We start from the raw sequence: 13,542 nt of genomic DNA on the forward strand, positions 1-13,542 counted from the left end.
TAGGATAGACCTATACGAATGGCGACCAGCTGCAGCGATAACGGAGCAGCTAAAAAGAGACGCCTATTAAATTTCAAAGTAAATGGGTAAATTAAATGTGCAGGTGGTAAAGGTTACCGAACTTCCGTCTTTTTTTTTTCTTGCAGGCCAAATCTTATTTGCCGTTCCTACAATTACTACCGTCATCTCCATCATGAGGACAACATCTCTTGTAGGTTGCCAGCGGCGTTAAAGCGCCTTTTGCTTCTGTGGGGACGCGAGTCACCTTTCTAGTGGCACGCTGGCCAGCCGCCGAGAAAGTCGCACGCTTCTCACCAACACCAAATGCACAACAAGAACAGCAAGTTCAACACTACCGCCATCATTAGATCGTCACGTGACGCTTTCATCATCTTTTGTTTCTGCTGCTGCTGCTGCTGCTGCCACCACCGCCGCCGCTGACAACGCCACCGCCGTGAATGTAGTGACAGCATCAACAAAAGAAACGATAGCAGTGACAACAGCGGTCGTAACTGCCACAGAAAGTATTACAACGATTAAACCGGCATCATCGGACAGAGCAACAATCGAATGGTACAACGATAAGAACAGCAACAACAGTCGTGGTCACAGCTTGTCAACGGTTACTGCGAGCCCCACAACAACAACAACAATCGTATCGGCGACACTAGGAAACACCGTGAACGCAACAAAAACAACGGACCATATCGCAACGCTAGCAGGGGGAGCTACGGAAGGATCAAGTGCGGCAGCGTCAGCGACCGTCACATTCACATCGATTAGATCAAAATACTTTAACGACAACAAACATTCATCCCACAGTTACCAGAGCTCACACACGTCGGTGCTCAAGAACACGAACATCGGTGGCTATCAGTGCCGACAGCATCACTATCAGCCAAGTTATCGACGGCGGCTCTTTTTGTCAACTCCTCTTCTGCCTCGTTCTTTAGCTTTGTCATCACCAAATAATGCACGTGTCGCTACGACAACGATAGCAACGACCTCGAAATTAAACGGAGCTAGTAGTCCAAGCGTAGCAGCAGCAGCAGCAGAGACAACGGTAGTAACGACCGCAGCTTCAGCGTGTTCCTCGCCAGCAGCAAGCACTTCGCTAAGTCGCGTTAGCAGTTCTGCGCCGCCAACGCCCTCGCCGCTCCGACGCACTCGACGCCAGTCAACACTGTACAGCAACCCGTTAAGCGGCACTGGCACTCCGGCGCAATCACCGGCGCGGACGCCTCGCGCCGGCCGCCGTGCTAGTCCGTCGCATCGCGGTCGTGTGTCACCATCGTCCGCTGGCGGCCTACCCTATCGAACTCATCTTCTACTGACAATGGATGGAGCTCGACCCGTCTACAACTATTACCATCCCTCACATGGCTCCTCATCAGCGATGTCCAATGCAACCGCTGGTGCAAGCGGCGTCGGCGGGGGCGCTGCTGCATCTGCGCGTGGTATTGGTGGTAGTAGTGCAGGCTGCGGTAATGGCCATAGAAGGCCTTCAGCGGCCGCTCGTCGCTCGACGATACGTTCACAAGCGTCGGCGCGATCACGGAGACGCGCTTCTTCGGCACGCTCAAGCCGACAGGGTGGCTCGAACCTTATGGATCGACAATGTGCCTTAATTCTTATGTATGGAATTTACTTTTTTTACGTGCTTGCGTGCTTCGGTGCGATCTCGACCTTCGCCGGCCTTATGCTGCGAATATCGAGTAAGCAGCCCGACGCACACGACAAAGGCAAAATCATCTCAGGAGTCGGTAAGTGTCGTAGACGATTAAATTCGACACACATCATGTTGCCATATTATAATAAACGTAACGGCAGAAAGTTGGGCTAATGATGGTAGTACTACATTGCTCTAACGACTTTTTACTTAACGACAGTTTTACGCCGTTTATTTTAATACCGAGAGTGCTTCGGATCGGTGCCCTCCGGCATAAAACGAATTTTGCGTTACAATTTCCGTCTGCGGTATGTCCGCAAGATTCTTGGACAGACACATCTTCATTCAAACGACTACGGAAGTTGTAGCAATGGTCTTATTATTAACAATGTATTTGATCGTTACATGTCATCGGCTTTCAAGACAAACATCATTAGATGAAGTTTTACGTTATACCTTGCGCCGCTGGCCCTAGCTATTACGGCTTTACTAACAACTGGTTTTTATACTACCAGAAACATATATTGACGGCGTGCTTACAAAACAATGCGGGAAAATAATTTACCCTGGCCACGTCAGATCGACGCTTTAGTGAGGGTACGTTTGTCGGACCTTAAACTGTGCTTCATCAAGCATGCGTTATATTAACCTTACCATGAATGATGCTGAGCAAAGCAAGACAAATAGCGATTCCTCTTCATATTTTGCGTTCACGTAGCCATAGTTCAGCCGATAGATATAGTGACCTGTGCGAGATTCGAATCAGGCAGTATTTGCCCTAGAGCACGCGGGCCAACCGAAATATTCATTCGCCACCGGAAAATTAGGCGAAATAAATAAAAACTAAAATATATAAACGATTCTTCGCGTTGAGCAATATTAGTAGCTTTCTGGCATTAAAAACCACAGATTCTTTTGCTGTTGGCAAGAGCCTTTGCACCTCTTAGACCGAATACTTATCTACAGGAGCTATACCTTAAAGGCAGCGGCTTCAATATAACGTTACGCGTAAGTAACTCATAACGAAGAACTGTGCTCTAGTTTATTCGCTGGTTATGAACATTTGAACACTATAAATTTGCTGCTAAATAGGAAATCAGAGTCAAGTTATCATTTGGCAATACCTAGTATAAGTTACCATCAACAAATTCCTAAATCGAAGGTTATCATTTTGCCAGTAGGTTATTCCGTTCCATAGAAGGACGCACGCGCAAACATGAACACGATGGTGTGGAACTGACTACAAAAAAAGCAGCAGTGTTAGTGTTAGTGAAAGTTTTTTTTTTAATTACATAATACATCCCTATTAAAAGTATACAAAGAGGAAAGGCGCATACGATATGAAGAGTTGTAATGAAATAAATATCGCAGTGTATCATTACGCAGCCCATATGCGCCAAAGCCTTCCGGATTACTTCCAGTCGCCTAATCTCTGCTTACAGAGAAAAGGTCGTCAACGATTTTCGCTTACTAGCCAATAAGAACGCTACTGGCACATTTAATCAATTACGACTCTTCATATCAGCAGTGTCCATAAGAGTGATTCAAGCATTACTTATATACCACTAGTGACATAGCTTCCAGCCAGGCCAAGAAGCTGCTGTTAAAGATGCTAGGCATGGACCTAATACTTGATTCAATAATGGTGTTGCAAGAACGCTGCGGCCTGAATTGGTCGGACGTTTGTGATTGGGCTTCGAACGACGTGAAATTCGTGTGATATTGTATTGTATGGTGCATATAATTGAATTTTATAATAAGACAAAGGATGAGGAGTTGCTACGTCCAACTATTCCGATGGAATAACCGTTGTTCATCTGCATGGATAGATGTCCAGAAGCAGAGGAAGGATTACACGTGATCATCAGCGAGTCATAATAATGGATATAGTTTACATTGAGTGGTCGAAGCACTGGTCGAGATTGATACGTCTCCGTAATAAGTCACTAGCAAATAACAATCACTCGTTTTGAGCCCATGCTGATGGTGGTGATCGTGACGGGCATTGTTGACCAACTGGTGTCATTTTGCGTGGCACGATGAAAAGCCTTCTTTTTACTTTGTTGGATCAATCTAAGTGCTTTACGTTCAACAGGACCAGACAACACGGGACCCCAACAGGGCCATTCGATCAGACAGCACGAAACGTGCCCGCTTTTGAACCTAGGCCATCACGTGTGCTTAGTGGGTAAGGTGCAAACACACTAAACTCTTATGGGGACTTACTAAATCGGCCTGGCAACACACGTTTGATTTTATTCAGGATATAGATAGCAATTAATAAAGTACGGTGAAATATAGTTGATGGCAAAGGGCAAACCCAAACAAATTTCTCTATTTTCATAGGAACAGGACAACGGTGCTTCGATCATGGTGCGGCCAAATTGGCTTGTGGATAATGTCATTGATCCATTGTATACTGGGACCAAGAAAAGTACGTTCGAGGCAGGGACGGGCTTTGAGTTTAGGCACGAATAGCGATAGTTGCTGTTCTATCTATTTGCTTTAACAAATGATTATTTTTATGATTTCAAATTCAGGAAATTAACATGCCGCAGGACAGTTCGGCCATTTTTGTCTTTGCGGTGGTCTAATCTGGAAGTTGACGTCCATCGTATACAAACACTAACGACGATGCCGTTTCATTCGACAAGGATTCAATAGGCTAAAAGCTTTATTATTAGTATTATAGTGTGGATGTTGGTGCTGGTTTCAGAGCTTATATCGCCGAGTATGTTCAGCCAGTCAGAAAATGACCTATTCAATAGATAGGTAGAAAGGAGAAAATTCCTATAGGATTGGAAATAGCCTATTAAAGAAACAGGTTAGCGTGCTCGGGTCTTGCTAAAGTCACATTCTACATAGAATTGCTACAGTGAACCCTAAAGAACAGTCTTGCAATAAGTCAGTTAACCATGGCTTTTCGAAACAGGCTTGGCAAGAAATCCGGATAAGCTGGCTAGGTGTTCGAACAGATTAAACCGGTGAAGATTTCGTGATTTACTATTAAAGAAGATTAGTTGAGCTTCGGCTAGCAATGAATTCGACTAATATAATTCCTGGTGTACATACTCCATAGCGTATTACAAAGCGTATCATTCTGAAAGAAAGCGCAATATTTAATTAAAACTCCCTTCAAACTAATGCGAGTGAGAGCTAATGAGATATATCCAAGGTTCGCCAAAAGCAATCAACTCTGTCCTACACAGACCTTTTTACTCATAACACTCCGGATTGAAATCACCTAGTTTAAGGCTTTAAAAGGTGTCATAAAACTGGATCGCAGCATTAGCATCTATTGTATTAACGGTAAACACCTTCAAAATGGTATTGAACTAAAAAAAGGTCCCATCTCCGAGTACGACAACTCTACGACATGCTAAGTAGAAATCATGTTGGAAAACAGATGCGGTGGGCTTTACGATAATAATTGTTCAGTTGGTTTGTGCGCAGGAACCGGGTCGTTTTTTCTTTTTGAACGTTTATTGTTAAGTAAACAACTGCTATACACAACACATGGCCCGTAAGGACATTAGCGGCCCACTTTTTCTTTTTTCGTTTATACAAATCTTCATCGGAACATCTCGAAGCGCATCGCTTTTCTCAGATTTAGTTAGTCTATAATTGGATTAAGCTGATTCACTTGGGTCGGAAACATCGAATAACGCCGATAATAAGAGAACGTTTCAATTTTGAAATAATAGATCACTATGGTTGTAACGAGGCCGAGATATGGTTAATCTTTTAGTTTTCATTTTTAACGAAAAAAGCCACCAATTTTATCTTACGTCCCACATTATAGCGGCTGGGAGTATTCCTAGAAATACTTAGATTGTTTCGGGAAAATCGACCGCTAAGAAAGTTCGTGGAAACGGCTTTCCGCTAGTAGAACTAAAGCAGCATTATGGGCGTGGAACAGCTAGCCGAGCTATGTGTAGCAATACGCCATCGTCCATTTAGTTCCGGTTGTTCATGCTCAGATTAATGCAGCTTAACACTATCTTGTTATGTAAGCTAATTCATTACGGGGCATATTTTCTAAACCTATCAACTCATTGCCATTCCGAAGACGCAGTAAAGGTAATGATAGTCAGCATTAGTTTATTAGTAGGGAACACTAAACCCAAAAAACAGTATAGCAATATACACGTTACTGCGATATCGTATCTCGGCACAATCTATGTTCGGGACCCTGTGACGTGTGTAAAAAATACTCTAGATAAATATAAGCGAAAATGCTGCTGAACGGTGATAACTGTGACGTTCAAAGGAAACGGGACACGACAGCTTCACTAGGTGGCGGTTTACAACGCACCGTGGCTTTGAGCATGCCCAGTTCTTTTCAAATCGCCTAAATACATAGTAATTGTTGATTATTCCACAAGAACGTTGTTCGAGGATCAGAAGCTGCTTGCATGCTTCTCGAATCAGTCCGTGTCTTTCTGCTTTGAAAGGCTGAACGTTACTCTTTGGTGGATACGTATTCTGGTGAAGACGGTCTTTGCAAGTAATTCGTAACTCAAAACCTTGCATCGCCAAAAGGTCCACGATCGTATGCCTTCCGTAGCCATCTGCCGGTCACATGATTAATGGTAATTCTACTAAGCTTAGGAATGAATTTTTCAGTAGCACATAACGGAATTCGCCACCGAAACAGCTATTGTTATTTTCCGCCTTTTCGTACGACAATTTGTGTCGTGGTAATTATCTGAATCACCGAAAAGAAGGTTATAATTAAAAATACTGGAAGTGACTGAAGATGTTTATTATAGCGCATGCTAGATAAAAATGACTAGGGATTTCCGGTGGGATTGTTTCATCTGTACTATGTATGTGCCTGTATTTTCCTTTGATCCACATTTTCTGACGTCCATTGCCCATTGCAGGTCACGGGCGGTCGCATGCTAGAAACCGCTACGATGTGGGCGCACAACGCTAGGATTCCCATATAACAATCAGCATTAACAACAATAGTGAGAGAAAAACATTTTGAATATTCAGATTGGGGAGCGCTTCGTAAGCATGGTCCGTGTGCGACAGTTCAGCTGTTGCGGCGCTAACGTAACTTAAGAAATTGGGCTCGGTGACAGTGCAGCCCACTCTGCCCGTGTCGCGTGAATCTTCCGCCCACTTGCGTAGAAGAGGGAGCTGCTGGTGGCAAGAAAGACATCGAGCGGAGCGGAACGTGGCATACATGAAACCGTAGTAAATTGCGTACGGCTGTTGTTGGGTGTTACTAGTGGGCGGTCAGTCACTCGCACCAGACGGATGGTATGAGGCAAATGTTGTTACCAATCTTTCTCCGAAAAGCCGTTACGACCCTTACGTGTGCCGCTGCTGCCATCGTCCACATTGAGGGCAGGCTACAGTCGCTGTCGCCACATGTCGTAAAACGGGAAGAGGCTTCCGTGGAACAGAAAGCGCTGGGTCGGAAACGCAAGAAAGAGCTAAGGCGCGACGACGATGATGATAACAACGACAGATGGGTCGAACAAGTGCGAGTCAGCATCAGTAGTTGTCATCCCAGTAAATGAACGCCCAGTTCGTTATTGTTAAAGTGTTGTGGTGCGGTGTGGCTATGGTGAAACGCTGGTTCGACGAGGCACATTTCGGCCTTCTAAGGCCATTCCGATTGCGCGTCATACCTTATAACTCCGGAGTTTTATGCGTAGTGGCTGTTCGGCATCGAACGAATTGAAGTCGGTTATTAGTAAGGTCAAATAGGTAGATGTGTTTGTGTAGCATTGGATTAGGTTCTTCGATTTGTGCTATACCGAAGGTACGCACTTAGGTCGAACGGAGACATATAGCGCTTATTGATAAACAAATCTCGTAATAATACTTTGTCTGGCTTGCTTCCGTTGAACTGTTTGGGCATGGGGACTCCAGGCGCTCATTCCGTTTGCCTGCTGCAGTGTTTAAAGGCAGATATTGGACCAACTCGACCTTCGGTCTAGCCCAGATCACTACGCAGCTTGTCGCCCGGCTAAACGACGGCCACCGAACTGCGACCAGATAGAGCACTAGATAACTAAAAAAGTGTTCTGGTTTGTTAGGTAATCAGCTTATGACGTTATCCGAACGTATAACGATAGCAGGGCAATTTCACTTTTTCGTACGAACTGTGCAGCCTCAGCTGCGCTGTACAATAGTCAGCACATCTAAGATTAGAAGTAGGTTGACCATTTAACGCGGTTTTGAATAACAAGAAGTGACTGGTTTGTTCCAACTACTTTTATGTTTCATTATGGTCTGAGAACGACATTATTCACTGCTTAAAAATCCGTATTTCTCCAAATATCTTATCTGAGGCCCATAGGCGCCGGTGTATACTTATTGTTGATCACAAATATAGAAAAAAAAATTAAATGACCCAGTCGACTGAAATCGGCAGCCCGTTGGCCTTAATACAGTCTCAGCTATCAATTAGCAGGAATCGCGTATTTTTACGCGATTACCAGTATTCCATGTTATGCATATCGGCGTCACTGTGTTCGAAATGAGAAGACCCATTTCTTTTCGCCTTTTCTGTCAATAATCAATTCAGTCTCAGCCGAGTTGTATTTATGAGTGAGTAAACTGGCTTCGGCCGAAGTCGTACCATGATGGAGTAAAAGGAATGAGCGAAACGTACAGATGCCAGTACTATTTAGTTAAAGGCGGAGAGCAAAAAATAATAACAGGAGTTGATGCCGGCGATCGTTTGTGTTGGAAGTTGGCTTGTAGAAACGACGCTCGTTATCGTAAGTATTAGACAAGCGTTGAAAAAGTACAATGGCAGGGCGTAAAGTTATAGTGGCGTTGGCATTAAACGCCATATTTGATGTTTAACGAAGCTTTGAGTTGGGGCTATGTCACGCGGGAAATCCACATAAGTCCATTTTATTTCTATGTATGGCTATGAAGTGCGTTTGCTAAGACTTTATTATATGGGCGAAATCTCTCAAATGAAGGCTCATTTGTATCTGCAGGCCAGATCCAAAACCAAAGTAACCCAGTGATCTCTTTGCCCCACCTTACGTTTAGTTTGTAATGAATACAAAAGAAGTATGGAATTGAAGACATGTTAAATATAACATTATAGCCTATCCTACTCAATCTATGGTTGACTACTGCAAAGTGCTCTTATTACCTGGAAGACCGGAACTTTAAGTTACGCGTGCAGATTACACCGTATTGTACTGTACTGCCTTTTATTTATAGCTTGTGCTCGGTGAGAGAAGGATGCAATAGTTGGCTTAACAGAGGGAAAAGGTTGAGAAAGATGTCTTTCTTGGCAACTGACTCATACCGATATGACAGCTGGGTTGATAGCTCTATTACACCCAATATCTAGAGCTGTGTGAGTTTTCGTTTGTGTTTGACGTTCTAGCTAGAGCTCCAGGGCATATTTTTCTTACCTTTAGCCGCGTTAATAGATCAGCTAAGCTAGGTCTGCTGTTTCACTGTAAGGATGTATTAAAGCGTTAAGAGTAGAGATTAGACGAACCTGTCGGTGGACTAGACGAGTCGCGGTCTAGCAGGTGAAACGCTTCAAAGAAAAATTTCCACGGGATGAAATGTCGCTACTGTGCTTTAATCATAATGCATTGTAAAAGACCATCTATTTTTCACAGGTTTGATCTGCGTTTATATTGAGTGCTATGAGAAATACGAGTATATATTCTAAGCACCGCCAGTACTTGGCGTAGAATATTTCGCTTGCAACCAGGAGAAGTAAGCTAGCTGCCCGTCGAGACCGCTATCACTCTCTTCGATAAAATTTCTCTATTTTTCTAGGCACTTCTGGTCCTCTAATGGTTCAACTGTAAGTCAGAATCATTGCAGTCACCGAGTTGTTTACGCGTGACGACAGCATTTGTTGTACATGCATAACGTGTCCAATTGTAATGGTTTCTGTATGCTAGTTTTAGTGAGTTGCAGCTGTTCTGTTTGCTCGCACGTGCTCTACAGCAAACGCACAATTATGCAGTACGATGTCACAACTTCTACAATGTGTACGGTTTCTAGGCCGAACTAAAAACGAGGCTTCAAATGAAGTATTGCAACTTGCTCCTGCCCTTTCATGCTGTTAACCGAAAAATTCCAATAATAGTGGTTCATAACTCTCTAACTATTTATAACTGCCATGTCCATAGAATAGATGAGTATGTCTGCCGGTAGTACGATATACTCATAGTAGAACGTGCCGACGCTCGAATCTTTAAAGAGTTGATTATATACACTGGTTATTGCAGCGGCTTCCTCGCTAGACACCAACGTCACCTTCGTGCTCACGGGCCCGTGGACGTGAACAACCAAAAATGTTAACGAACTTCTCTTGTACCAGCTGGTCCTTTATGCCTCCTCCCGTATCTATGACATCCTGAAGTTTGCGTCACAGGGACCTTGTTCCGCTCGCAAGTAACAACAAAGGGCAGACGACAACCTTCCAGATATACCCCATAGCTGACCGTAGTGTCCTAACAAAAGCAACTATAATCAACAAACACTTTCACAGCGAGGGTAAAAAGCAGTATGGAGGTTTTTACTTTTTACACATTCTGAACTCTATAACAGTACTACTTTGTACTCCCATTTAAATCTTCACACATCCTTGTATCCATGACTAGCGGGTAGCCTTAGCGGACAAATATTGCCCTAAAGTCTGAAGGGCCTATTGGATCTAGATCTGATTTCACGTTTACATAGAATAAGTTCCAAATAATGAGAAACAGGCATTTTTTCCTGATACGGGAGGAAGTGGACAACGTGTCAAATATTTTACAACCGCGTATTTCTTTGCTACTGTAAAATGTACGTAGGCATAACAAAAGCCATGAGTGAAAATAGGCTGGTTCGGGAATAGTTTGGCTCGCTTGCTATTCTACCAGCCTTTTCCTGGGTTGCCTTCCATGCTATCGGTAGTCATTCAATGATAGTAACATGTCCTGAATGCCTAGATATCGTCTCGATGAGGCTGTCCTCGGGACTAAGCATATCGTCCTCGTGGTTAGTCGAGTTAGTTGGGTTACCCTTTTTTTGCTTTCGATTGCCGTCGAGGATCGAGAAGAACATCAATCAAAGCTGCTGAAACGGTATAGGCAGCGAATCGTCAACGAAAGAATCTCTCGATCGATAAACAGTTTGCCCTAACAGTAAATATCAATCGGTAACTAGTTGGTCAGTTAAGGTATGTTGCCTAACAGGCCAAGACAATTCTGGCTAAGCAGCTCTTGCCCAACTTCGCTTTGTCTAGCCTCTCCTCTACACAGATTACTGTATCTCTCTACGCCATTACAGGCAGGGATAACTGAAAAGAACGAAACACAAAAGGTCTTTACGGAAGACGTCTCTGCAAAGGTGGTCATCCGATACAGGCGTTCGATGCTTCGCTGTTATAACCAGTCCCATGCCATCTGTAAATTACGTACACAATGTGTGACTTCGCTTAGCGAAACGGAGGTAGCCTTCAGCGACTTGATATATCTCCAACACATTATGACTAACAGGAAGTGTGATAAAATAAACAAAGGTTATAAGGATACCAGGTTCAAGACTAGCACAACCTTGACACTGACTAATATGCTTTCTATTCCCTGTGTGTGAGACAGGAACATTGTGTGAATCCAAGGCAGCTTACCATCTATGTACGGCCGTACGGAATAACGATTCACGAGGCTATAGGTTTATGAATACAGTTAAACATACAACAAATAAAGGAACAAAGTTGTGTCGATTCAATTAATAGCGTACGTGCGATCACCATAGGATGAAACTGTACAAAAACATGACAATAAGATTATAGTAACTATATATATATATATATAGTCAGGACTTTACATGTTTTTTCGAAAAAGTTAAAAGACCACAGGGTTTATATCATCAAATGGCAATAACACTAACTAAACACTAAAAAGAAAATGTCGGTAATATTGATTCCACGGGGCTTAGTCGCCCCCATACGTTTCCTCATATTGGCAGATTTGACCGCATTAGTCCTGAAGTAAACCCAAGGGAGCATTAAAGTTAATTAAATGTAACTTCGTATAATTCGTCAAACCGCAAATGCAATCAATGATATGGAGGAGAGGGAGTTCCTTGTGAATATTGGGCAACGTTATTACATTATGATGGGCCCACCGGCCGACGTGCCCGTATAATACGGCTTAGTAAAAAGACATACTAACAATATAATATAACGCGCCGAACGTCACATCAGGACGCCAAAGATTTACATAACGATTCCCTCAGTGGCCATATAGACGATTTAATACGGCGCAATTTTGTATCGGTATGTGCTACTTAAAGACAGTCACCAAACTTCGATGACAAATATGCTAATATAGTGCTCACTTTAAACACAAAAAACTAAGAATTTCTATGTACAGTTGAGCCGCCTATTCCGAATTGATCATTAACCTGTTCATAAGAAGAGTATGAGCGAAATATCAATAGAAAATATTTTTCTTCTTTGTTTCGCTTATTTCCTAGGTTTTTAGTTTTTTTTTGATACTGTTTCCTCTTCACATCTGGCTTAGTTTATAACGGACGACTTGATTATACGCCGAAGGAAAGATGTGCAGTGAAATCAACTTACTGTTGTTGATTACTCAGAACTTTGTTTCTATCATGCGTTTCTTATTAGGACAATTCTTATCAGTGCCAGTATAGTCACACATTGTTGTCTCCTAATTTTTGTCAGTGGGTACCTGGGTCCATCCTATTGATATGCAAAACCAGACAAGGCAGAGAAAGCTCTTCGAATACATTATGCATTACATATGATTTACTGCCTGTTTTCTGCATTGTTCATTGCTATGCTTCTAAACTCGTCAGTATAAACGTGTCTAAATTTGCCTATTTGTTATTCATTAAAACGCACCTTTGCCCTTGTCCGTAGTTCAATATGCTCTACACAAATGTCCGTGTGTCTAGGTAAGAAAGAGCCCGAGTGAGGCGATTACATCCTACATGCAAGGAATACTTATACGAATTATAGTCCTTCTCATAGCTCAGGGTATTTTTCTTTCAGCGTACATCACTACGTTTACCTAACGTTTCTGGTTTTACTTGATACGAGTTTTGAAGATCACGGTGCATATGAGATCATTGCGTAGATGTCATTGGTCGCAACCTTTTATGCTCCGCAGCAGCGGTCATCGGCGAGTCGTCGACTACAGGAGGGTAGGGCTCACTTTGGTGGTGCTAGGCACTAGATTGAAGTTTTCGTACGTAGCGGCATGCATTCTACGTGTGAGTCTGATGTAACGGCTGCTGCAGGTCTGCGACGTTAGTCGACCTTAAAATACCGAGGGGTTTTCGAGGTCGCTTTGTTTGCTAGCCGGTGTCTGCTGGTACGTGCAACGTGGAAGAAGAGATGATAACATAGGCGGGTCGAAAAGCGGTGCACCTTTACGCAAAGAATCTCGGGACTGTCGCTTCTCATTAATAAAACCCTAATACAACGTTGTGCGACTACAGCCAGTGAAGAGATTATCAAACACTGAAAGTGGCTGAGGCATCAAGAGCGGCCCGACGAGGATCGTTTGCCCATTGATGGTAATCGTCAAGTCGTAGTCGAGGCAAAACTTCACCCATGAAAGCATTGCAAAGCCGAACTCTATGCTTCTATGCTATAATGGCAGGGCTTATGATCATTTGTAAATCTACAGTAAAACTAGCGACGAGGCGATCCAAAGAGTTTACATTTTGACTAACCCGTCAGTCGTAACCAGGACAATAAGGGCAGCATTAGCAATGCCAGCATCAAAGCTTAACACGCCTTCATTGGGCACAGATTTTATGATTACCAGGAAACGCCCAGAACGGTACCCAATTGATTTCCGTTCTCGCTTTTGACCTTGCTAAAATATTTTTTTTATTTTATATAA

The 13,542-nt window shown here is 43.2% G+C and overlaps 1 protein-coding gene across 1 annotated transcript in view; it reads left to right on the forward strand.

The window, feature by feature from the left end:
* The first annotated feature begins 233 nt into the window (after positions 1 to 233).
* Positions 234 to 13,542, forward strand: part of LOC111254334 (uncharacterized) — a 34,158-nt gene continuing 20,849 nt past the window's right edge. Inside the window, exon 1 of the mRNA XM_086975682.1 lies at positions 234 to 1,763. Coding sequence (XP_086831808.1) covers positions 1,337 to 1,763 — 427 coding nt within the window. The 5' untranslated portion in view covers positions 234 to 1,336. The remainder of the gene's footprint in view (positions 1,764 to 13,542) is intronic.

Source organism: Varroa destructor, unplaced genomic scaffold (assembly GCF_002443255.2).
Source record: "Varroa destructor unplaced genomic scaffold, Vdes_3.0 BEIS01000007.1, whole genome shotgun sequence".
Classification (NCBI taxonomy): domain Eukaryota; kingdom Metazoa; phylum Arthropoda; class Arachnida; order Mesostigmata; family Varroidae; genus Varroa; species Varroa destructor.